Here is a 24,554-nt window from a genome sequence, read left to right on the forward strand (position 1 = left end):
CTGTTAACGAGGCCAAAGTCAAGGGTTGGTTCCTCATGAGGGCCAAGCAGTTTTATTCTGTGCCAAGACTGCAGTTCATCCCCAAGTGCAGCCCCGGAAGCCCATCTCTACCCTCCCAGAATCCTGGACTGGAGGGGTGGCTGGTCTAGGTTGGCCAGTTCCATGCAGTTCCATGCCTTTAGGAGAACACAAGTGCTGTTGCAGCCCAGAGCCTGTCTTCTCATTGTAACTCGCAGTGACTCTTCTGCCCAGATCAAAGCACAAAGCTGGAAGGCAGAAACGCTGGAGCTCGTTGTGGTTCATGTTGGGCCCTGAATGTCAAGTCCAGATTCTGCTGCCCTTTTCTGGCCATTGGGTAGGAGTGCTGCGGAGGGTGGGCATTGGTGCCCCCTCACTCCTCCAGGCTCTCTTGGTGCTGCAGTTGAGTTCCAAGAGCCTTCAGAGGCGGTCTCCCCTCCTCCTGGTGTTTCACTGGTCACTATCCAAAAACCCCTTCAGAGGCATGCTTGTATCACACACTTACTCTCCCTGCTCTTCTCACCTCAGCAGGCATTTCAGGTTTAAAGTCTTTTTTATCTTTGTCACCCTGTAACATAAGGCCAGGAACATTTTTCCACAATTCACCCTGGCATAGAACATAATAGAACTTCATTCATTAGTTGTTATTGTATAGAACCAATGAAAATTACATTTTGTTCATCTGTCTGTATTTAATGTTTATTTGTATTGCTATATTACCATTATTTGAGAATTCCAAGATTGCAGAGCATGAGTGTGTGTATCTGTGTGATTCTTTAATTTCAGCTGCTTTAGGTTTGGGTAAAAGATGTAAAGGAAGGTAAGTGATTTTCATGAGATATAAGACTTTAACATTGCCTGTCACACTTGGTAAAAAGGATGCACTTACCTGAGTATTTTATTGGTGATACTGAACCACTCATCCATATAATCTCAAGTGGTGATTGGTATGTTTACCTGTTATCACCACAGCTCAGTAGCAGTTTAGAGGGGAAACCACCCAGCAGAATGTCTTCCTGGCGTATCCCTAGGAGCGGGTAGAGGGCAAGGCTAGAAACAGATGGAGTCACTGAGAGCTGCAAGGTTCACAGGAAATGGGGCAGCTAACTCTGTGGCACAGGCAGTTTCTTGAAGGCAGGACTTCAAGAAACATTCATTGATTCAAAACTATAAAATTCAAGTGCCAAATGTTTGTGTGCCTGGAAGCTAAGGGTAGTTTACCTGTCCATCTCCTTCTCATTGCCCACTGGGGTAGAGCTTGACATTGTCTCTCCTGATGCTTCAGAAAGATGTAGGGGTAGGGCAGATCCATTCTGTTCCTGGGTTGGGCCACAGCGGAAAGAAGGGTGCTTGAGGAAGCCTCCTCCCTGAGGGTACCACTGCCAGGGAGAGAGCCCTCTACCCCCTGCTTTGCACTGTTTACAATTATTAGCATTTTACCGTTCTTTAATGCAACGTAATAGGAAATGGTTATTCAAGACAGACGCCCCTGAGGAACCCATAACCCAGCAGGTGCTGGTTCCTTGCTGAGAATCCTGAGTGGTTTGTCATTTTATATTAAATCACATCCTTCAAATATTGTGTATTGGAGCAGCTAAAGAACTGTTCATCCCTTATTAGTAATTGATATTCAGGTAGCCCAGGTGTGCGTACAGATGTCTGTCTTTAATTACTAGCTCAGGAGTAGGTGGAGCTGTAGGTTCTGGCTAAATAGCTGTTGGAACTTTTCTTTTGGGACCATTACTAAAATTTGGAAATGGAGTTAGAGCCTCGTCTACGCAGAGAGAATGTCACTATGTAGTTTCACGTAATCTGTGATATTTGTTCAGTCTTTTCTCACGTGACTGTTATTTGGGAGAAACAGCAACCTTTAATTAATTCCCCTTTGATGCTTCTAGCTTTCTTTGTTCAATATTTTATTTAAAAAAACATACAGTATTGGGTATCTTGGTCCCTCTGAGGGAAAACTTTTGCAGTTTCACCGTAGTCTGTCCTGCCCAGACTGAGCAGGAGCACGTGTGCAGGGTGTCTGGAGAGATGACACTGACTGTCCCTTTCTCTTGCAGGGATGTCCACATTACCTCCACCTCCTCCACCTCCGCCTCCACCACCAGCAGCTCCCTTGCCTCCTGCCGGCACAGAGGCGCCCACACAGCTCCCGCCCCAGGCTGTGAATGGCGTGAGCCGAGGAGCTTTACTCAGCTCCATCCAGAATTTCCAAAAAGGAACTTTGAGGAAAGCCGAAACCTGTGATCATAGTGCTCCTAAGATCGGCTAAAGCTTCGTGTTTACACTGGGAGGAAAAAAAAAAAGAATTTTTTCCTCCCACCTCCAACCCCTAAAGTACCCTGTTCTGGATGAATAATTGCTGAGCCAGTACAGCCACGTGCTATTTTGCAGATGCTGATGGAAGGGGCTTTTCAAGAGGGAAATATTCTTCAAGTAGAATAAAGTCAGGCTGGCACTGCTGCCTTAAGAAATATTTTGCTCCTTTATTACCATTTTAAAGGAGTCTTATTCATCCTCTAATGGGTATCTTTTTGGGGCAGCAGCTTATTGGAATCTATATTTCCACCAACTGAAGGAAACAAACAAAAACAATGACAATATTCAGTCATAGCAGCCAATGGCCTTTGTGTTGCAACCCCTGTCCCGTCAGACAGCTCCTAGAATTGTTCCTCTCGTAGTTCATTTCTCTATTCTAAAGCATTTTCTGGTTGTTTCTTAGATAACTCCCATTTTTGCTACCTTAATTTCATCTTAGACATTAACACTGTAGCCCAAAGCAAGTTATGTCACTGAGTCAGTGAAGCACCTGAGTTCCTTCTCCCCTCAAACAGAACGGGGCACGTTGGTAGCCTCCTCTAAGTTCTAACAGGACTCCCGTTGTGGTTACAGAGCTCAGGGCTTCTAAAGCAACTACTCCCGACTCACAGTCCTTTTAGTTAGAATGTATTGAACAGACAAAAAATGTTAACATCTGAAAAAGCTCTTGCCAGTTAGAGGATCTTCTTAATCCTCAGCAATTAAGTCAAGTTTGTGGTTTGTAAGGGGTTATTATTATTACAACACAAGTAAATTTGGCATCTAAGAAATCAATTCAGATTTTTGAAAGATTTATCCAGATACATCTTTTTAATGTTACTCATTTATTAGAAAGATCCTTTATCCTATGATTTGCTTAAACTCTTAAATAAATTGCACTTTAAAGGATTATAAATAATCCATTTAAAAATTCAAGTATACACATCAGTGTTGGTTACTATGCAGAGAGAATGTCATTGTGTATAGTTTCATGTAATCTGTGATAAACGTTCAGCTGTATTTTTTATTAAAATAAACCATGTCAAGAAAATGTGTTGTCTGTAGCTTGGCTAGATATGTTAAATGGAAACTTCTTGTAGTACCTTTTGTAAACATAAAGACTAGATCCAGGGGCCAGCCCAGTGGCGCAAGCGGTTAAGTGCGCGCTCCGCTGCGGTGGCCCGGGGTTCGCCGGTTCGCATTCCAGGCGGGGGCGTCCCCTATAAAGTGGAGGAAGATGGGCATGGATGTTAGCCCAGGGCCAGTCTTCCTCAGCAAAAAAGAGGAGGACTGGACTGGCAGATGTTAGCTCAGGGCCAATCTTCCTCACCAAAAAAAAAAAAAAAAAAAAGATCCAGACAGTATTTCTCAAGTTTCCTTCTTGCCTATCCTATCTCTATTTCTTTTGTGTCATATTTTCCCTCTTAAGTAATAAGAGCTAACAATCCTGTCTTGGTCTTTAAGTTAGGTACCAGTTGTACACGTCTGTAACTAACTTAAACCTGCCTTTTCCATCTCAACTTCTGAAGAGGGGAGAGTATGGCAGAATGTCTGTTTTTTGGCAATGGGAAAAAAAAATACCCTAATAATTTTAAAGGGCACCCTATTAGAATTAGGCATTTGAAGAGTCTGTGGGCAAGTTCCTGTTCTAAGTGTGATGCAGTCTAGGTGATTGATTAATGATTAGTGATTAGTTCCTGATGGCACTTATTTCTTAATGGAATTTTAAGACTCCACCTCACATTTATTACTTCAAGAATATAAAAATACAATTAGTCATGGTTAGGAATTCCTTTATTCCTTATCAAAACAATTTAACAGTAAATGTAGATTATATGCTTTTATTTTTACACATAAGTTGTCTTTTTTGGTATATCTTTCATCAGGACTCTGCCACCTGCACACCTTGTCCTTCTAGTGAGAGGGTCAATTTTACATTAGTCTCATTCAAAGAACATGGCCATTATAACAGACAAAAAAAAGCATGGAGTCTAGGGAAGGAGAGGGGAGAGTTTTTCCACATACAAGCACATTTAAACTTCTTCCCAGTACAAAAACATGTTGTTGCTTTAGAGATAACTTTATGAATCACAAGGTCTTAGAGTACACTCCAGGTGAAGTGTCAGCAAGTATTTTAAATAAATCTCAATGCCTTGGTATTCAAGTCCAAACTAGATATTTAATGTTTTCTTTATTGCAAATATGATGTCTTTAACCTGAGGTACAGAGTTGTCTTCTAGAATCTTTGCATAAGGCATAGGGACATCAGCACCGGTGACACGAACTGCAGGAGCATCCAGAAAATTGAATGCAGGGCCTAGAAGAGAAGGAGGCTCAACTGAGAGAGGCAAGAAAAGCCAGCTGAGCACCACTACCTTGGCACAAAAGGTGTGGGTGCCCAAGGAAGAGGGAAAATGTAAAGGAATGCTAATTATGGGGAACTGTTTCTGGCTTTGCTTTTTTACACATTTACCCAAAGGAAAAATGCCACAGTTACAAGTTGAAAGTTCAAGTCGTTTGGCCACCCCTAGCTTTCGCTCTCTTTATCCAGTATCCAGGTACACAAAGTTTATTACAGTTTGACTATTCTACAACCCGTTCTCTGAAATACCTTCCATGATCCTGGCACAAATTTCAGCTCCTACTCCAAACTGTGGCCAGCCTCCTTCCACAGTTACGAGATGATTGGTCTTCATGACGCTGGCTTCTATTGTTTCAATGTCCATTGGTCTGATGGTTCGCATATTTATCACCTAAACAGATAACATAATAAACAAGCTTTATAGAGCCACTACATCACAAATATAGTCTTATCCCCATAATACCACTTCCTTTTTTGTTTCCAATTAATCTTTGGGTCTAGGAAAATCTAACCTGCCTATTCATGAACAAAATGTAAAAGGGGAAATTGTAATTAAAACAAAATGCTTGATTTCTACCAAAAGTAGCTCTGCTAACTTACTAAATTCACTCATCTTCCCTTGGCTCTAACTTCCTTCTCACCAAAATAATTAATAACTAACATTTGCCTGCTTACTGTGTACCAGATACTACACTAAGTGTAATTCTCACAACCACCCTGATGGGACAGAAAATATATTATCCCCATTTTATGGCTGATGAAACCGAGACTCAGAGTACATAACTTGCCAAAGTGTAACTAGCAAGTGGTAGGTCCTGAATATGAAAAGGTTAGACTCACTGACTTCTCAGTTTCCCCTTCTCCCAACCCCCAGCTCCCAGGTTGGAGCTTTTTTGCACGTACTATTCTAGAAGATCCAGAACCAAGTGGTAAAAAGCTAGGTGTCTGAAAAGCAAATAGGTCCCCAGCTTCAAGCAGAGGCAGAACTGAGGGACAAAGCAAGATTTTACATCTAGTTAACCTGTTACAGAACTCAAACTCCAATTTCTGGGTCTTAAATTTAAAAAGAACCTTTCTGATTCTGTAAGAACAAGTGAATGTCCACTCACCTCACATTCAATTCCCTCTTTAGACAGCACTGTTGCAGCTTCTAAGCAGTGGCCCACAGGTCTTGAATGGGAAACTACAGTTATATGTGTCCCTGAAACAAAGTGGTCACAGATCAGAGGTCAGGTTGAAACTAAAGGCGCTGTACCACTCTGCAGACAGCTGTGGCTCTTGTTCATTTGTAAAATCTTCAACTCAACTTCATTCCAGTGAGAAGAGGAGTGTAGCAGCCTTCCTAGAAATGAAACAAAAATCTACCAGACTGATATTTAGAAACGCACAAGTGTATGAGCAATCAGGGCATGACACATTCTTAACTTGAACTCATCCTATAACTTCCTAGTCAAAGCAAAGGGCAATAACCTCTAGATTGAATTTGACCAACATAAACAGAAGGGCTGGATTACAAATAATGTTTAAATGTATACTAAATTCTCTTACCTTGCCTTTCTATTTTGGCTTTTCCAATAGGAACCAGAAAATCTTTTGACTGAGCTTCCGAGGAAAGTTCAAAAGGAACTCCATACATCAATTCATTCTCTAGCATCACCACTGCAAAATATAAATATTTAAACAAAAGTAACTACATGACTAAAAATGTATACACAACATTATTATTCATTTTGTGAAAAGTTTCACTGTGCTGATTAGGAAGCCTTGTATCTATCTATCTTGGCCAGCAGCCTTGAAGATGGTTTAGGTACTGATATTTGTAGTCTGGTCAATCCTAATTTTATCTATTGAGGTTAAACCAGCGTTCTAAGTATGTAGTAAATGTCTCCTATACCTTACTGGCCCCCTTATAGTCAGAAATAAGAAAAACATTTTTTACTATTTTTATTCTATCTCTACATCATTAACATTTATATGACATGTCTAAGCCTAACTAGAAGCCTTTAATGGTTCCTTCCATGCAAAGATTTCACTTTAGTTCTTTTTCTTTTTTAATTCTATTTATTTATTTTTTTTCCCCAAAGCCCCAGTCAATAGTTGTATATCATAGCTGCACATCCTTCTAGTTGCTGTATGTGGGACGCGGCCTCAGCATGGCCGGAGAAATGGTGCGTCTGTGCACGCCCGGGATCCGAACCTGAGCCACCAGCAGCGGAGCGCGCGCACCCAACTGCTAAGCCACGGGGCCGGCCCTCACTTTAGTTCTTTAACATTCAAAAGAGACCCAAGGCTTACTCTGCTGACCTGGATTGTTATCCCGAATGGCTGATTTAATAAGTCCTTTTGCATCCTCTGAATTCCAGGGGCTGACCACCTTTAAGCCTGGGCAGTGCCCATACCAGGCAGCAAAGCACTGTGAGTGCTGGGCAGCTACGCCTGCTGAGGCGCCATTGGGCCCCCTGAAGACTATGGGCACAGGCTGAAGGCCCCCTGACATGTAGTAGGTCTTGGCAGCAGAGTTTATAACCTGGTCAATGGCTTGCATAGAAAAATTGAAGGTCATAAATTCACAAATGGGCCGCAATCCAGCCTGTCAAATAAAAACCACAGATGTTAAAAACAGCAATGAAGAGTGGCAAACAACCCCTCCGCTCTTCCAACATTCAAACGTTTTTAAAAGGTCATGTTAAAAGAATTTCTTTGGATCAGATTCATAAAGAGGATTACATACCATAGCTGCCCCTACAGCAATTCCAGCAAAGCCCATCTATAAAGTAAAACACAAACATAAGTGAAAATCCATAGAAATTATAACAGTGTACACTTTAATAGACATGCCCCTCAAAAGTCAGCTTCCTGATGGAAGGCTCACCTCAGATATGGGCGTGTCTATGATCCTCTTATCTCCATATTTCTTCCACAGGCCTCGACTAACCTACAATTAAGCATTGACCCCATTACTTTTAAGTGTATCTGGGGGCAAACGGCCACCTCAGTTTTGTATAGCTTTCCCGTATCTTGGTTACCTTGTATGCCCCATCATACTGGGCAACTTCTTCCCCAAGAAGAAACACCTTCTCATCTCTTTCCAGCTCCTCATCCATACCTTGATTTATAGCCTCACGAACTGTCACCTGTCACAGGTATGGGAAAACAGTCAATAAGCTAAAGGATTATTTAGGATACTATTGAGATTCTCTCTCTTTATAATCACCTAGGCTGTCCATAGCATACCATATAAAAATTACCACTGGAACAGGTTTCTCTTTAAAAGTTCAAAGAATTCTAAAAGTAACATTTCTATCACACACAGCCAGTCTTTGGTTGGATGTGTTAATGAGAAGTTTACTGAACACTTTTCTTGACGTGCACCTAAGCTTAAAAAATCTGCTTGCTGGCCAGACCAGCTCATAGGCAGTTTCCCAAGTAGAAAGTATAGTGGTTTGTTTTATTTCCACACGTGGTGTACTGTGGGGCAGAGAACTGTCAAGAAAGCATAAATAATACTACATACTACATAATACTACACCTAGTGAGAACTCACTAGGTGCCAGGCACTGCCAAACACTTTGCCTTCAGGATCTAGGAGTTATTTTACTATACAGGTTGGTAGAATTCGCCAATAAAAAATAAAAGGAGGGGGGAATTCCTCAAAACGTAGAACACAGAATTACAATATGATCTGACAATTCCCGTTCTAGATAAAATACCCAAGTAGAGACTCATACTTGCACACCAACGTTCACAGTAGCATTATTCACAAATCCAAAAAGTGGAAGCAACCAAATGTCCATCAACAGAGGAATGGATAAATAAAATGTGGTATACGCATACAATGGAATATTATTCAGCCTTAAAAAGGAAGGGACTTCCGACACCTGCTATAACATGAATGAACCTTGAAAACACATAAGTGAAATAAGCCAGATATAAAAGGACTAACGTATGATTCCACTTACAGGAGGTACCTAGAATAGATAAATTCATAGACACACAAAGTACAACAGAGGTTACCAGCGGCTAAGGGGAAATGGGAGTTATTGTTTAGTGGGCACAGTTTCTGTTTGGGATGATGATAAAGTTCTGGAGATGAATGTGATGATGGTTGCACAACATGGTGAACATACTTAGGGCCGCTCAAGATACACTTTAAAACGATAAGTTTTATGTTATGTATATTTTGCCACAATAAAAAATTAATAAAAGGGGGTCAGGGAAGAAGCGTAGTCTCGTTTCCTCAGATCGCCCATCTGATTCCAGTGAGCCTCGCGGGGGTGACATGCTGCTGTGATTGGGGACTGGCCACCACAGAGGCAGCACCAGTCCGACGCGGGACTCGGTAGACGCCCAAGGCCCGCGGCCACCCTCTGCCCTCGGTGCCCACCCGCCACAGCGCAGGCGCGATCCCGGCCTCCGCCGCGGTACCAGGGGCCACTCCACGCCCCGGCTAGCGTCCAGGCCAGTTACCTGTAGCGCCGCCGGCGCCGTCCGGTGAAAGCGTCTCCTCAGGAACCCGGAGACCTGGCGGGGAGAGAGAGAGGACGCTCAGAGGGGACGCAAGGTGGGCAGGGATCGCGCAGGGTCCCGGGGCCCGCGCGCCGCTGCCTACCTGCTCCAGGGGTCTCCGCACCAGCCCAGATACCGCCGCCATCTTGACCGTGTCCTCTAGCGGCCGCCGAATGACAACACAGTGGGGCCGCGGGGGCGCCAGGCCCCGCCTTCCCCGCCGGCACCGGCCAATGGCAGGGCGCGACGCCTGCGTGCCCCGCCCATCCCCTCCCCGGGTGAGGGGCCGAGGGGCGGGGCCGAGGTGGCGCTTGGGCTGGGCCTGCCGCACTTGCTCCAGCGACTTCAGTGAACTTTATTGAGAGTGCGCTGCGGATGACATGCGGACTGCACGCTGGGGACACGTCCCTGGGTGGTGTGGGATGAAGCGCGGGGACCACAAGTCAGACACTAAGGAGCATAACTCGAGGCTGGAGGGCCAGCCTTCTGCGGGCACTGAAATCCTTTGGGCACCAAGTAGCGCTTGCACACACTCCAGTGGCGCGGCACTTACTGCATTATGAGCGATCCTACTTTTCTCTGGACAGCAATGTCTGCTGGTTCCTTAGAATGCGAACAAGAGCTTTCACTGGCGCATTAAGCGCCTACTGCATGCCAGGTATTGTAGGGAAGTGCTTTATTTACAGCTCATTTAATTCTTAGAGGAACCCTCTCAGGTAATTTTGTTATTATTATCTCCATTTCGCAGATGGGTAAACTGAAGCAGATTGGTTAAATGAGCCGGGATTTTAATTTAGGACTGTCTGACTTTTCCCATTGCTTTCTGAGGCAGAAGTTGGGGTCCCGCCTGGGAGGAGGTTACAACAACTTGCATTTAGAGAGGACCGTATGAAGCCAAATACTTGACTAGGGGCAGCATCTGGAAGCTTCCTCTCATTGGTCTCAGTTCGACCCTTGGGGGTCAGGCGGGACCACTGGGGACTCCCTCAGTCCTCACTTATCTCCAAGACATTCCAGACAAAAACCTTCTGTGGGCTGCATGCTGCTGGTCTGCAACCTCAGAGTCTGGGTTGTATCTAAGGGCTCCAGGTGCCACAAGGAAGTGACTAGATCTGCTTGGTGAGGGAGAATGAGGTGGCGGATGAGGGCAAAAGCAGGGACACCCCAGGGAGTGTTAGGCAGAGAGAGAGCTGGACTAGGGGGCCGTTTCAGGGTGAAGAGGAAGGGACAGATTTGAGATCTATTTGGGACTAGAATCAGTAGGATTGCTGTGAGGGAAGGGAAGAGTTGGGGAGGATTTCGGGTTTTTTGTTGTTGTTGGGTGGATGGGGGAGGGGTGGAGCCTGGGACCAGGTGGGAGGTTAAGAGTCTATTCTGAACAAGCTGAGTTTAGATGACTGGGCCATACCCAGGTTGGATAGAGGAGTCTGGAGCTTGAGGCTAGGTAGGGCTAGAAATATAAATTTGGGGACAGCTGCATAGAGATGGCCTTTAATCTCTGGGCCTCTGCTTCATCATCTGTAAAATGGAGAGATAGTCTCTAAGGTATGGAGTCAAGACCTTCCGTGTCTCCCTCACCTGGTGCCACCATCTAGTCTCTTCAGTCCTTGGCAGGAAACCTCAGCACTTCCCCACAACCCCAGCATCCCTGAGAAACCCCTGAATTTGAGATGTCAGCCGTCAGGGAATCCTGGTGAAAAATAAATGAAAATCAATAGGACATATTGGAGTATATGAGGAAGCCATTTGATTTAAAACTAATTTGACTTGACCTTGTTTTTCCAAAGGGCCTGATGTGGCCTGTTGAGCATGCATTGTACATCTGCTTTAAATATTTATAATTTCCCAAAGATAAGAATGATGCCATTAAAGATAGGGATGTAGCCACATTGGCATTTCCTTAAGGATAAGCATCTCTTCCTAGAAACTAAGGATTAATTACCAATCTGTTATGCTCACCTTGTGACCATTGACCTGCTGACCACTGACCTGCTGTGCCAGCTAAGCATCTTGTGACAGTAGTAAAAGAGATATTCCTGTCATATGTGATGTATGCTCTTTGTTCCAAGGCAGTATATAACCACTCTGTACACCCCATTTCTTAGGTTTGCTTCCTTCCTTGGGGAAGGAAGCTCCCTGGGTTATAGTTCTCAGACCAGGCTGGTAATAAACTCACCCCCAATTTTGATTTATAGATTGATTATGGATTATTTGTGTGGACACTGGATTCTGCTTAGAATGAAAATGTGAGTCAGCTCTCCCACCACCCAGTGCTGCAAGACTTCGGGATTAAAATTACAAAGCAAAAGGAGATCTCGAAGTGAAGGAAGAATGACCCAAAGAGAAGCCAGAATCTGGACTGTTTTGTCTAGACAAAGGAGAGTGTTCTGGGGCCATATTTATACAGAGATCCAAAATCGCCAGGAACACTCAGTCTGTGCAGCTAGTCTGGCCAGCTCAGTCAGGAAGACAGTGCAACTCCACAGGACTCAGCTGGCCTCAGCTGAAAATCTTCTTTTGAAATGATGGCTGTGGACATTTCAAATACATTAGGTATATTCATTGGTACATGGGCTTTCCTTTCAAACTCTATAAATGTCCAGTTTGGAAAAGCTAGGCACGAATTTCTGCTTAAGTGTAGAAGACACAAAAGATAAAAGTGTGAATTTTAAATCCATAATCATTTCAAAAAGTCTACATACATATGCTCACTAGAGTTTACAGAAAGGGATTGGAAAGTATATATTGGCCAATCAGGCCATTTCTCTCTTGGAATGAAATCTTTCCAAAGTTATAGGAACATTTGTCCTCAAGTCACTTTGGTTTGTCAGTTGTCAGAAAGTCCTTTGTCCAGTTTTCGATATCTGTGGACATGACCAACTTTTTTTTGTCATTGCAAACAAGGTTTATTAAAGGGGGCTTTTCACTCCTTCTACCTTCTTAGGTGTAACTTAAATACAGTAAAATGCACATTTCCGTCACCCCAGAAAGTTCCCTCATGTCTCCTCCCGATCATTCCCCACACATCACCCCACAGGCAACCACAGATCTGATTTCCATCATCGTATTTTCCTTTGCCTGTTTTAGAACTTGAAATAAATGGAGTTGGACAGTGTATACCCTTTTGTATCTGGCTGCGTTAGCTCAGCAAAATGTGTTTGAGATTCCTCCTTGTTGTTTTTTTTTTTATTATTTTATTTTATTTTTTTTTCCCCCAAAGCCCCAGTAGATAGTTGTATGTCATAGTTGCACATCCTTCTAGTTGCTGCATGTGGGACGCGGCCTCAGCATGGCCGGAGAAGCGGTGCGTCGGTGCGCGCCCGGGATCCGAACCCGGGCCGCCAGCAGCGGAGCACGCGCACTTAACCGCTAAGCCACGGGGCCGGCCCCTCGTTGTTGTTAAGTATCAATAGTTTACTCCTATTTTTTTCTTCTGATTTTTTCTTTTGTAAGACTTTAAAACTCACGAGAAGTTGCAAAAATAGTACAAAGAATTTCCATGCACCCTTCACCCAGATTTGCCAAATGATAATATCTTTTATAACCATTTCAAAACCCAGAAATTGACATTGGTACAATACTATTAACTTGGGTAGAGACTTTATTCAGCTTTCACCAGTTTTTATATGCATTCTTTTGTGTGTGTATGTGTATAGTACTATAGAATTTTATCACGTGTACAGATTCATGTAACCACTACCACAATCAGAATACAAAATTTTTCCATCACCAGAAAGAACTCCTCGTGTTTCCTCAAAGTCACACCCTCCCCCACCCCTAACTCCTGGCGATCACTGATCTGTTCTCAATCACTATAATTTGTTATTTCAAGAGTGTTTTATACATGGAATCATACAATATGTAACTCGTTGAGATTAGCTATTGTCACTCAGCCTAATGCCCTTGAGATCCATTCAAGTGTTTGCGTGTATCAACATTTCTTTCTTTTTTATTGCTTAATAGTTGAATGGCTATATCACTTTACTCATTCATTCATTGAAGGACATTTGGGTTGTATCTAGTTTTAAGCTATTACCAATAAAGCTGCTATGAACATTGGTTTGCGGGGTTTTGTGTGAACATAAGTTTACATTTCTTCAGGTAAATACCCAGCAGTACAACTGTATGTTAGGTGTGTGTTTAACTTTTAAGAAATTGCCAAGCTGTTTTTCCAGGGTGGCTCTACCATTTTATGTTACCTCCACAAATGTATCAGATATCCAGTTGCTCTGGATCCTTGCCAGAACCTGATATTATCAATATTTTTCTTTTTTTTTTTTTTTTTTTTTTTTAATTTTTTGTTTATTGCAGTAACATTGGTTTATAACATTGTAAAAATTTCAGGTGTACATCATTGTACTTCTATTTCTGCATAGATTACATCATTCAATATTTTTCATTTTAGCCATTCTAATAGATGTGTGGTAGTATCCCTCATGACTTTAATTTATATTTCCCTAATGTTTAAGGATATTGAACATCTTTTCATGTGTTTACTTGCCATCCATCTTTGGTGAAGTGTCTGTTCAAGTCTTTTGCTCATATACTAATTAGATTGTTTTTTATTGTGGTAAAATATACAAACATAAAATTTACCATTTTAACCATTTTTAAGTGTACAGTTCAGTGGCATTAGATACATTCACACTGTTGTTCAACCACCACCACCATCCATCTCCAGAACTTTTTTCATTTTCCCAAAAGGAAACTCTATATCCCACTTCTGAGTAAAATATCTTTTAGAATTTTTGCATATTTCTTTCCCATATATCCATATGCACTTATGTTTTCTATTTCATTTTTAATTTAAAAAATGTTTTCAAATAGGAAATTTATCCTGTTGTGGGAAAAAAATTCAAGTAGTACAGAAAGAAATAAAGTAATCGCCCTTCCTGCCCCTGAACCTTGGTTACCTTACTTCCTCCCCCTGCCACAGCAGCGGCTATGACTCGGTCCTGTGTATTTAGAGGAGGGCTCTCTGTGTATGTGTATATATACGTGTATAAGTGTATATGTCTGTTATCTCCCTTTCTTTCTTCCTTTTTTTTGCTGGGAAAGATTCACCCTGAGCTAACATCTGTTGCCAATCTTCCTCTCTTTTATTTCTTTTTTCCTCCCCAAAGCTCCAGTACATAGTTGTATATTCTAGTTGTAGGTCCTCCTAGGTCTTCTATGTGAGCTGCCGCCACAGCATGGCTACTGACAGACCAGTGGTGTGGTCTGCCTGGGCCGCCGAAGTGGAAAGCGCTGAACTTTAACCACTAGGCCATCAGGGCTGCTCTGTATCTCCCCTTCTTTACACAAAGAAGCTTTTTTTTTTTTTTTTTTAAGAATTTTTTTTTTTTTTTGCCCCCAAAGCCCCAGTAGATAGTTGTATGTCACAGCTGCACACCCTTCTAGTTGCTGTATGTGGGACTCGGCCTCAGGATGGACAGAGAAGTGGTGCCTCGATGCGCACCCAGGATCCGAACCCGGGCCGCCAGCATCGCAGCATGCGCACTTAACCACCAAGCCACAGGGCCGGCCCCAAAGAAGCTTTTTGAAAAAATATTTTTAAATGATCATATGGTAAAATTAAGCGTGTGCACGTGTGTGTGTGTGTGTGCGCGCGTGCACAGCTCTATGAGTTTTGAAGCTGAGATACATTTGAATAATGACAACCACAATCAAGATACGTTGGTTCTATGACCCCAAAAACTCCCTCCTGCTGTCCTTGTGAAGCCACATCGTCTACCCTCTAATCCCTGACAACCAGTAATCTGTGTTTCTGTTGCCATACTATTGCCTTTTCCAGAATGTTATATAAATGAAATCTACAGTATATAACTTTTTGAGACTGGCTTCTTTCACTCAACATAAAGCCTTTGAGATTCATCCAAGTCGTCGTGTGTATCAATAGCTCATTCTTCTGTTTTTGCTGAGTAGTATTCTATTGTATGCATGTACCACAGTTTGTTTACCATTTACCTGTTGAAGGACATTTGAGTTATTTCCAGTTTTGGACGATGATGAATAGACCTAATATAAAAATTTTTGTGGAGAGTTTTGTGTGAACATACATTTTCATTTCTCTAGGATTGGGACTGCTGGGTCATATGGTAAGTGTATGTTTAACTTTTAAGAAACTGTCAAACTGTTTTCTGGAATACCATTTTGTATTCTCACCAACAATGTATGAGCGTTCCAGTTGTTCCACATCCTCACCAACACTTGGTATTATCATTTGTTTGTCTTTTGCCTTTCTAATAGGTGTGTAGTGATGTCTCATCATGGTTTTGATTTGCATTTCCCTGATGGCTAGTGATGTTGAACATCTCTTCATATACTTATTGGCGATTTGTATGTCATCTTTGGTGAAATGTCTGTTTAAATCTTTTGCTATTTTTTATTGAGTTTGTTTTGTTACAGTTGAGTTATGTATATTTTGTGGGTACAAGACCTGTGTTGAATATGCGATTTGCAAATATTTTCTCCCAGTCTGTGGCATGTCTTTTCATTCTTTTAACAGTGTCTTTTGCAGAGAAAAAGGTTTAAATTTTGATGAAATTCAACTTATGAAATTTTTCTTTTAGGGATCATGTTTTGGTGTCATATCTAAGAACTCTGCCTAACCCGAGGTTGCAAAGTTTTTCTTTGATGATTTCTTCTAAAGTTTTATAGTTTTACGTTTAGATCTATGGTCCATTTTGACCATAATTTTTGTATAAAGTGTGAAGTTTAGGTCCAGGGTTTTTTTGCATATAGATGTCCAATTGTTTCCACAATTTGGTGAAAAGATCATCTGTTTTTCCATTGAGTTGCCTTTGCACAAAAATCAATTGGCTGTTTTGAATGGGTCTGTTTTGGGATTCTCTATTCTGTTCCATTGATCTGTGTGTTTATCCCTTCTTCAATATTGCACTGTCTTGATTACTGTAGCTGTATATATACTAATTTTAAAAATCAGGTAGTGAGAGCCCACCATTACTCTTCTTTTTCAAAATTGTTTTAGAATTAGCTTATCTGCATCTACAAAAATAATCTTGATAGAATTTTGATTGAAATAGTGTTAAATGTATAGAACATTTTGGGAAGAACTGGCATCCTAACTATATTGAGTCTTCCAACCCATAAGTACAGCATGTCTCTCCATTTACTTAGGTCTTTTTTTTTTTTGGTGAGGAAGATTGGCCACGAGCTAACATCTGTTGCCGATCTTCCTCTTTTTTGCTCAGAAAGATCGGCCCTGAGCTAACATCTGTGCCCGTCTTCCTCTATTTTGTATGTGGGACTCCTCCACAGCATGGTTTGATGAGCGTTTCATAGGTCCGCACCCAGGAGCCGAACCTGCGAACCCCGGGCTGCCGAAGCAGAGTGCGAGAACTTAACCACTACACCACTGGGCCGGCCCCTACTTAGGTCTTCTTTGATTTGTTTCATCGGCATTTTGTAGATGAAAAATATCTACATACAGATCTACATACATCTCAGTGTATAGATCTTGCACATATTTTATTAGATTTATGCCTAAGTATTTCTGTCCTTTTTAGGCTCCTGTAAATTTTATTTTCAAAAATTTCAGTTGCCAATTGTTTACTGCGAGTATATAGAAATACAATTGATTTTCAGGTGTTGACAGTATGTCCTACAACCTTGCTAAACTCATTTATTATTTCTAGAAGCTTTTTTGTAGATTCCATGGGATTGTTCGCAGAGATAATTATGTTGTCTGTGAAAGACAATTTTATTTCTTTCTAATATGTATGTCTTTGTTTCTTTTTCTTGCCTTATTGCTGGCCTTCTCGTACCAATAGGAGTGGTGAGAATGGACATCTTTGTCTTGTTCCCTATCTTAGAGGGAAAGCATTCAACTTCACCACTAAGTGTGATGTTTGTTTTAATTTTTTTGTAGATGTCCTTATTCAGGCTAAGGAAGTTCTCTCTGTTTCCAGTTTGCTGAGTCCTTTTATCATGAATGGCCATTGAATTTTGTCAAATGCTTTTTTTTGCATCAATTTATATGATCATTTGATTTTTCTTCTTTAGTCTGTTAACAATGTTTGATTGATTTTCAGATATTGAACCAATGTTGCATTCCTGGTATACACCCCACTTGGTCATGGTGAGATATATAAACACACACACACACACACACACATTGCTGGATTTGATTTGCTAATATTTTGTTGAGGAGATTTATGTCTATGTTCATAAAAGATCATTGATCTATAGTTTTCATGTATTGTCTTGTCTGGTTTTGGTATTAGAATAATGTTGGCTTCAAAATGAGTTGAGAACTGTTCCATCCTCTTCTATTTTCTGAAAGAGATTGTGCAGAATTTGTTTCATTTCTTCTTTAAATGTTTGGCAGAATTTGTAACTGAAACCATCTGGAAATTTCTTTTTCCAGGAGCTTTTAACCACAAATTCCATTTCTTTAATAAATATAGGATTATTCAGGTTATCTCTGTATTCTTGGGCAAATTGTGACTGTTTCATTTTTCAAGGTATGGGTACATTTCATCTAAGTTGCCAAGTTTATACGTGTTGGTTTGTTCATAAGATTCACTTTTAACATCTGTGGGGTCTGTAGTGATATCCCCTTTTTCATTGCTGAAATTAGTAACCTTGTCTTTTCTATTTCTTTATCAGTCTGGCTAGAGAATATCGATATTTTAAATTTTCGTAGGTAATCCAGAAGGTTAGGTTCAGGTTGCAAGTTTCAACCTGCCTGCTGTGGGCTGTGGTTCCAAAGTCAGCTCAGTTTTGACAGCGTTTGTAGTGCTATTCAGATCAGTCCCAAGTGTGCGCCACCCAGTGGTCAGGCAGGGACCTGGGCAGTATGCTATCTTGTAGCTCAGTTGGCAAAGCCTGTGGTTTGCTGTTTAGGGTCAAATCTGTACATGCAAGCTGGGGGTGAGCCCAGTAGTTCATACACAGCTTTCTGGGATGTCTCTCTTGATCTCCTTCATCTCTATGATCTCCCCAATACTTTCTGATGTCCTAGAGCCTCCCTTTCCAGTCCTCCAGCCAGAAAGATAGGTGTATTCATTTGCTAGTGCTGCCGTAACAAAATACCACAGACTGGGTGGCTTAAACAACAGAAATTTATTTCCTCATAGTTCTGGAGGCTGGAAGCCCAAGATCAAGGTGCCTAAAGATTTGTTGTCTGGTGAGAGCCTGCCTCTTGGTTCATAGACAGCCATTTTCTCAATGTCCTCACATGGCAGAAGGGGCAAGGGAGCTCTCTGGGGTTTCTTTTATAAGGATACCAATTCCATTCATGAGGGCTCTGGCCTCATAACCTAATCACCTCCCAAAGGTCCCACCTCCAAATACTATCACATTGGGGATAGATTTCAGCATATGAATTTTGGGGGGACAAAACATTCAGTCTGTTGCAATGGAGATAATAGGACTGCCTACCTTATAGGACTGTTATGAGAGTTAATTGAGTTAATGTTTGTAAAGCTGCTTAGAACAGTGTCTGCCACATACTGAGTGCTATATAAATGTTAATTAGTTAATTTTTAAAAATAAATTAAGGTCTCCCAAGAGGAACTTACCAAAAGGGCAGGGCTTAAGCCAGGGAGCAATGCCTACCTTGTAGAGGGGTTGAGATGATAAAATTAAATGTGAAAATGTATTTAAAGTATTTTGCACAGTGCTTGATACACAGTAAATGCTCACTAAGTGCTAACCATTATTCTTGTTGAGGTTTCCCCGGTTTTCTCTGTGGGCCCTTCCATAGTGAGTGGCTGTGAATTGGCACCCAGAACTAATGCATCCAGGTCCACCACAACCCTGCAGAAGGGGCTTCTTTTCCTCTAGGAACAATCAGACTCCAGCAGGGTCAGGCCCCGAGGAGCAGCCTCCCAGCAGTGGAGAAGCACACATGGCTTTAAGGGACCCACTCTCACTTGTGCCCAGTGTGGCAGCAACAGAGCCAGAACAGCTGAAAAATGGGGCCCTTTTGGGCAGGTGAGTTTCCCAATTCTCTCTCCACAAGGACTGGAGCAAGTCTCGAATTCGAGGCAGTTGGCAGGAAGGACTGAGGCCCCAGAGAAACATTGGTCGTGGCTAATACAGCGGGTGGTGACTCAACTGGTTTACCTAGAAAAATAAGAGATGGGAATTATGGCCCTGGGCTGGGAAAAGGGTTAGTCTGCCTAAATATAATTCAGTATGTGGTAAAAAGCAAGTATGTAGTTAGAGATGCTAACTAGGTCTCTAAATAAATAAATTAATTAAAAAATATATCAGACCATATATATAATGTATATACATATATAATGTATATAACATGTAATATATGTGTTATATATGTTGTACATACGTGCGTATGTGTAGAGAGAGAGACCTAGTTAGCATAGAATCTGTAACTACTTGGTTTTTACCACATACTGAATTGTATTTTATATTTATGTTATCCGATAACACATATGTTACATGTTAATGTATCTTATGTATATATATTATTAATATATGTATATTATATCCCATATACGTGTAATATGAATTACACACAGTAGTACCCCCTTGTCTGCGATTTTGCTTCCAGGTTTCAGTTACCTGAGGTCAACAGTGGTCCAAAAATACAGTATAGTAAGATATTTTGAGAGAGAGAGAAAGAGACCATATTCACATAACTTTTATTACAGTATATCATTATAATTGTTCTATTTTATTATTAGTTATTGTTGTTAATCTCTTACTGTGCCTAATTTATAAATTAAGTTTTATCATAGGTAGGTATGTATAGGAAAAAACACAGTATCTATAGGGTTCAGTATTGTCTGTGGTTTCAGGCATCTACTGGGGGTCTTGGAAGGTATCTGCTGCAGATGGGGGGGACTACTGTATATTATATGATATGTATATTTAGAGACCTAGTTAGTATTTCTGTTTGGTTTTTACCACATACTGAGTTATATTTTATATTTATGTTACATTTTCTGATATCAGAAAATAGTGAAACATTACAAGATAGTCTGTGGAGAAAGGTGGATATTTGTAGACATGAAGTAGTTTTCTTGCAGCAGCGTGGAGGGGTTAAGTACCATGGTCGCCCTGGGCCTCTTCCATGCTCAATGGCCTGCTTCTAACAGGGTGGTCTGGAGGCCCTGCCACTTTCCTGTGGGTGTGATTATCCCTCCTGCTCTGGGCCTGCCAGGAGCCTTTGAGAAGCTGAGAGAGGTGTGGAAAAGTGGAAAGAGTGCCGGATTAGGGAAAGGCCCAGACACCAGGCCTGTCTGGGGGCCTCTTGGTACTTGACCAACTTTGAGTCACTGAGGTTTTTGGAGCTCTGTCCGCTGCTCCAAAAACAGTCCCGTCCTATCTGTGCTGCCCACCTCAGGTCAAATCAAAGATGATGAGTTAACTGTGTGACCACCTAAAAGCAAATGAAGGTGAACCTGAGAATGACCATAGTTAGCATTTACTGAGCAGGTACTCTGTGCTTGGCACTGTGCCAGGCATTTTACATACATCTCATTTAATTAATCCTCCCCCATGACTTCTCTGAAAGGTGGTGGTTATTATTTATAAACTTATGTATTTGAATAGATGATATACACATAGTACAAAATCCAAAGGGTATATTTTACTGTGAAATGTGGGTCTCTAATCAAATCATTCCAGCAAATTAATATGGAGATAAAGCAAATATGGCAATGACAGCAGTTGTGGAATCTAAGTGGTGAGTATGTGGGAATTCATTGCACCATTCTTTCAACTTTTCTGTATGTTTGAAAGTTTTTCATAATAAACTGGGGGGAGGGAAAGTCAGTCTCCCTCCTGTCCCCATCTCCCTTAAGACATCAGGCTCCCAGGAGGCAAGCACCGTTTCTAGCTCCTGCTTCTCCTTCCAGAGATACACAGATTTTATGGGTACGTATGCATGCACACTCGTGCATGCACACGCATCGGTCCAGTAGGTTACTTCTGGTACCTCATTGACAGAATTTAGTTTTTGGAAGCTTTAGCAGCGGAGGTGTTTAGGAAAGGCCAGCCAGGTGAATTCCCACAGTCCCTTTCCCAGGTGTCGGTGATTATTTTGTTCCCGAGGCTCACCCCTAGAGGGCGCCCTCTCCACTTGACTGGCAGCAGCAAGCCGCAGAAGGAGCAGAAATCACTGTGTCAGGGCCGCCGCCACGTGGCTCATGAAAAGTGGGGCCTCCGAAAGCGTAAACACTTCTGTTCCCTGGCCTTAGCCACGTTCTTCGTGGGTTGCAAAACTCAGACTCAGAGCGCACGTTTTGGATTCGCAGCCGCAGAGTCTGAGAGAGGGAAAGGTCGCCCAGAAAGCTTCACCCACAGGTTGTACCATGAGCTCTGAGAGGATGGATCACACGCCCCGTTTCTGGGCACGAGACACTTCATAGCATCCCAGGCATTTTGATGCTGATTACTTGACGAGATTAAAAAAAATTTTTTTTGACTAAAGGAAAGCCATTTTGTTTAATGTATTAGAACCCATTTTTAATATGGGTTGGAAGATGTCTCTAATAATACCAGTCTTATTCTATGTGTAGTTATATTTAGGGAGACACGATTTCACCACATTATCTGTAAAAATGTACTGTATTATAATAGTGAGTGTATAACTTAAAAAGTTGTTTTAAATCAACACTGATATATAAATGACTAGCTTAAATTAATCAAATAGAAATATTTTATTAATGTTGGATATATCCAGTAACTTGAAGTAGGCTAAAAATTTTTGCCGTTAAGAATGTCTGTAAATATCTATTTTCAGAAATGAGGCTCTTTGAAAAAAATTTATGTTGCTTAAAATACAGCATAAATATAGCAATATAGCATAGTTGTTAAGAAAACCAGTTTTGCCATTTCAAGGAATTTGCACTGCAAACATAGTCATAAAAGCAATGGGTGAAATGATTTATGTATAAGATGATTTATGGTAACTATTTACAATGATATTTATGATAACTATTTACAATAGCAAAAAATGGAAATAAGCTAAATATTCAGAGTTTGGATTAAAAAAAATATATAGTACAGCCATGAAATAGAATATTAGGAAGCTGTAAAAGGAATAAAGAAGCTTTCTGTATGTGACAGACATATCCATCTTTCCACTTTACTAGAAGTTCTTCAGAATGGTTATGAAGGGAAATTTGAGAAATCCGGCGATGCCTTCAACCGCAATTTTCTTTTCTTTTTTTAAACTTTGTATTTTGAAATAATTATATAGTCACAGAAAGTTGCAAAGATGGTAAAGAGAGGTGCTTGTCCCCTTCATCTAGTTTCCCCTAATAGCTCAGGGAACTATAGTACAATGTCAAAACCAGAAAATTGACATTGGTGCAATGCATGTGTGTGCTGTTTTATCACCTGTGTAGAACTGACTAACTACTATCTCTATCAAGATACAGAATTGTTCCATCACCACAAAGATCTCCCTCATGCTGCCCTGTAATAGTCACACCTACCCTCTCCCTCACCGTCCCTACCCCTGGCAACCTCTAATCAGTTCTCCATCTCTAAAATTTTGTCATTTTGAGGATGTTAAATAAATGGAATCATAGAGCACGAGATTGGTTTTTTTCACTCAGCATAATGCCCTTGAGATCCATCCAAGTTGTTGCCTGAATCAGTAGTTTGTTCCTTTTTATTGTTGAATCTTAATCCATGGTAGGGATGTATCACAGTTTGTTTAATCATTCACCTATTGTAGGACATTTGGTTGTTTCCAGTTTTGGGCTACTACAGATAAAGCTACTACGAACAATCATGTACCGGTTTTTGTGTGAACATAAGTTTTCATTTCTCTGGGATAAATGCCCAGGAGTGAGATTGCTGGATTGTAGGATAAGTGTATGCTTTGGTTTTCAGAGACTGCCAAATTGTTTTCCAGAGTGCTGTACCATTTTACATTCCCAACCACAGTTTTCTTTTTATGTAAAATGTTATTGACTGCTGCTAGCACAGTGGCGCTAGGCTGAAGGCACATGAGAATCTGAGACAATTTTAATTTCTAGAAAAAGTAAGTTTGATATACATTAGAATATATATGAATAAAAAAAGAGAAGTCAAGACTAATCTCTTTGCTGTCCCACAAGGCCCCATGTTTATCATCTGGAGTTTTCAGAATGATTCTTCCCTCATTATCAAGCTAACCTCTTGTTGGAAAGCTAGAACACATTGCACAGGCCACTTGGTGTACCCGTGACCTCTGACCCCTGCTTATATTCTGTCCCAAGGCTCCCCATGAAGCTTGGGCTCATTCTGGAATGTTCTACCCCCAATAATAGTTATTTAGAGACCTTAGAGAGTCATTTCAGAGCCATCCCCTCCCAGGGGTCTCTGTACCTACACACCCCGACCCCAGGCCCCCAGCATTAAACAGCATGAAGACTGTTTTGCATACATCTGTCCGCCCTCATCCCCACCCTGCAGGCTTTAATAGAGTACAGGGGTGAGGTCACACTCCTCTGGGTTAGAAGTGCAGGCTCAGGGTCATGCCACCCTTCCTGATGTCCTTGGACAGGTAACAACTCCTGAGCCTGAATTTCCTCACCTGTACGTTTGAGGTGAGAGATAATAACAGAACCACCTAACAGTCCATTGGGTTATTCTGCAGATAGTTCTAGTATCTACTATGGCTCGGCTGAGGGTACAGTGGTGATCAAAGAGGAGGCCCTGCCCTCAGGGAGAGCAACTGGAAGAGAAAACACAAGTACAGTGCTTAGCCTGGCCTTTGGCACGAAGTTGGCCTTTAAGAAACATTAGTTATTTTATGCTTATAGTCAAACTCAATACTTGTTTATGGACTTGAACGGAACATGAACCCAGTATTACACATTTGGTCTAGTATATTCTCATTTATTGTAGTCAGACATTAATTACCATTAATTGTTAGGAGCTGTACTGGTCTCATCTCATTGCTCAAGTCAGATCAATTGCTGACCAAGGGCACTCCATTTTGTACTTAAATCGTAGGATTATTCTGAATTTAATATCTTGAATATCAAATTCAGTAAGGGTCTCTTGCTGTAAACATACAACTTTGAAGAATAAGTCTTTGTACAAACTGGCAAAAAAGTCCCTTACAGTGTGTTTGAAGGTTCATATATTATGAAAAGACTCCCACAACAATAAAGAACAATTTCCCATTGTTTATAAGAGGTGGCACATTTCATAAATACTTAATCAGACATACAAAATTTAGCTTGGGAAAAAACCCTTAGAGGAAATTAATTCTTTACATCCATAAAAAAATGCCACAAAGGTGGCCAAAACAAAAAAGAATATGGCAGCTGAATGAATGTAGAAATAGTCAAAAGAGACTTGAATTTAGGCAAACTGTTCATTATGGAAATTGGTTAATGAGTGACTGGTCACCAGGTAAATATATCATTAG

The 24,554-nt window shown here is 41.3% G+C and overlaps 2 protein-coding genes across 12 annotated transcripts in view; one reads left to right on the plus strand and one right to left on the minus strand.

Moving 5' to 3' along the window:
* Positions 1-3,375, plus strand: part of PXK (PX domain containing serine/threonine kinase like) — a 68,194-nt gene extending 64,819 nt beyond the window's left edge. For 3 of the 11 annotated variants that reach the window (XM_014793303.2, XM_004419864.3, XM_087431243.1), the window contains one exon: positions 2,085-3,375. In XM_014793303.2, the coding sequence (XP_014648789.1) occupies positions 2,085-2,296 (212 nt within the window). In that variant the 3' untranslated portion in view covers positions 2,297-3,375. Of the gene's footprint in view, positions 1-804; positions 839-2,084 lie in introns of all 11 variants that reach the window. The other 8 variants (XM_014793327.2, XM_014793335.2, XM_014793341.2 and 5 more) reach the window with 3 other exon arrangements.
* Positions 3,376-4,098: 723 nt separating this feature from the next.
* On the minus strand, positions 4,099-9,369 carry PDHB (pyruvate dehydrogenase E1 subunit beta). Its single transcript, XM_004419868.2, has 10 exons — positions 9,294-9,369; positions 9,152-9,205; positions 7,711-7,818; positions 7,557-7,619; positions 7,416-7,451; positions 6,989-7,274; positions 6,233-6,343; positions 5,794-5,885; positions 4,934-5,075; positions 4,099-4,639 (listed from the first exon to the last, which is right to left on the minus strand). The coding sequence occupies exons 1-10, from the start codon at positions 9,333-9,335 to the stop codon at positions 4,494-4,496; spliced, it is 1,080 nt and encodes a 359-aa protein (XP_004419925.1). The 5' UTR covers positions 9,336-9,369; the 3' UTR covers positions 4,099-4,493.
* Between the last annotated feature and the right edge of the window lie 15,185 nt (positions 9,370-24,554).

The sequence above is a fragment of the Ceratotherium simum genome, chromosome 5 (genome assembly GCF_057802395.1).
Source record: "Ceratotherium simum simum isolate JZ-2026a chromosome 5, ASM5780239v1, whole genome shotgun sequence".
Taxonomy (NCBI): domain Eukaryota; kingdom Metazoa; phylum Chordata; class Mammalia; order Perissodactyla; family Rhinocerotidae; genus Ceratotherium; species Ceratotherium simum.

What these genes read in the sequence shown, in the direction of transcription:
- PDHB (XM_004419868.2), bottom strand. Translation starts at nt 9,335, where the DNA reads ATGGCGGCGGTATCTGGGCTGGTGCGGAGACCCCTGGAGCAG. An exon ending in TAGACACGCCCATATCTGAG is followed by an intron (nt 7,452 to 7,556) that starts GTGAGCCTTCCA and finishes TTTACTTTATAG; the next exon opens with ATGGGCTTTGCTGGAATTGC. An exon ending in TTGCTGTAGGGGCAGCTATG is followed by an intron (nt 7,275 to 7,415) that starts GTATGTAATCCT and finishes TTTATTTGACAG; the next exon opens with GCTGGATTGCGGCCCATTTG.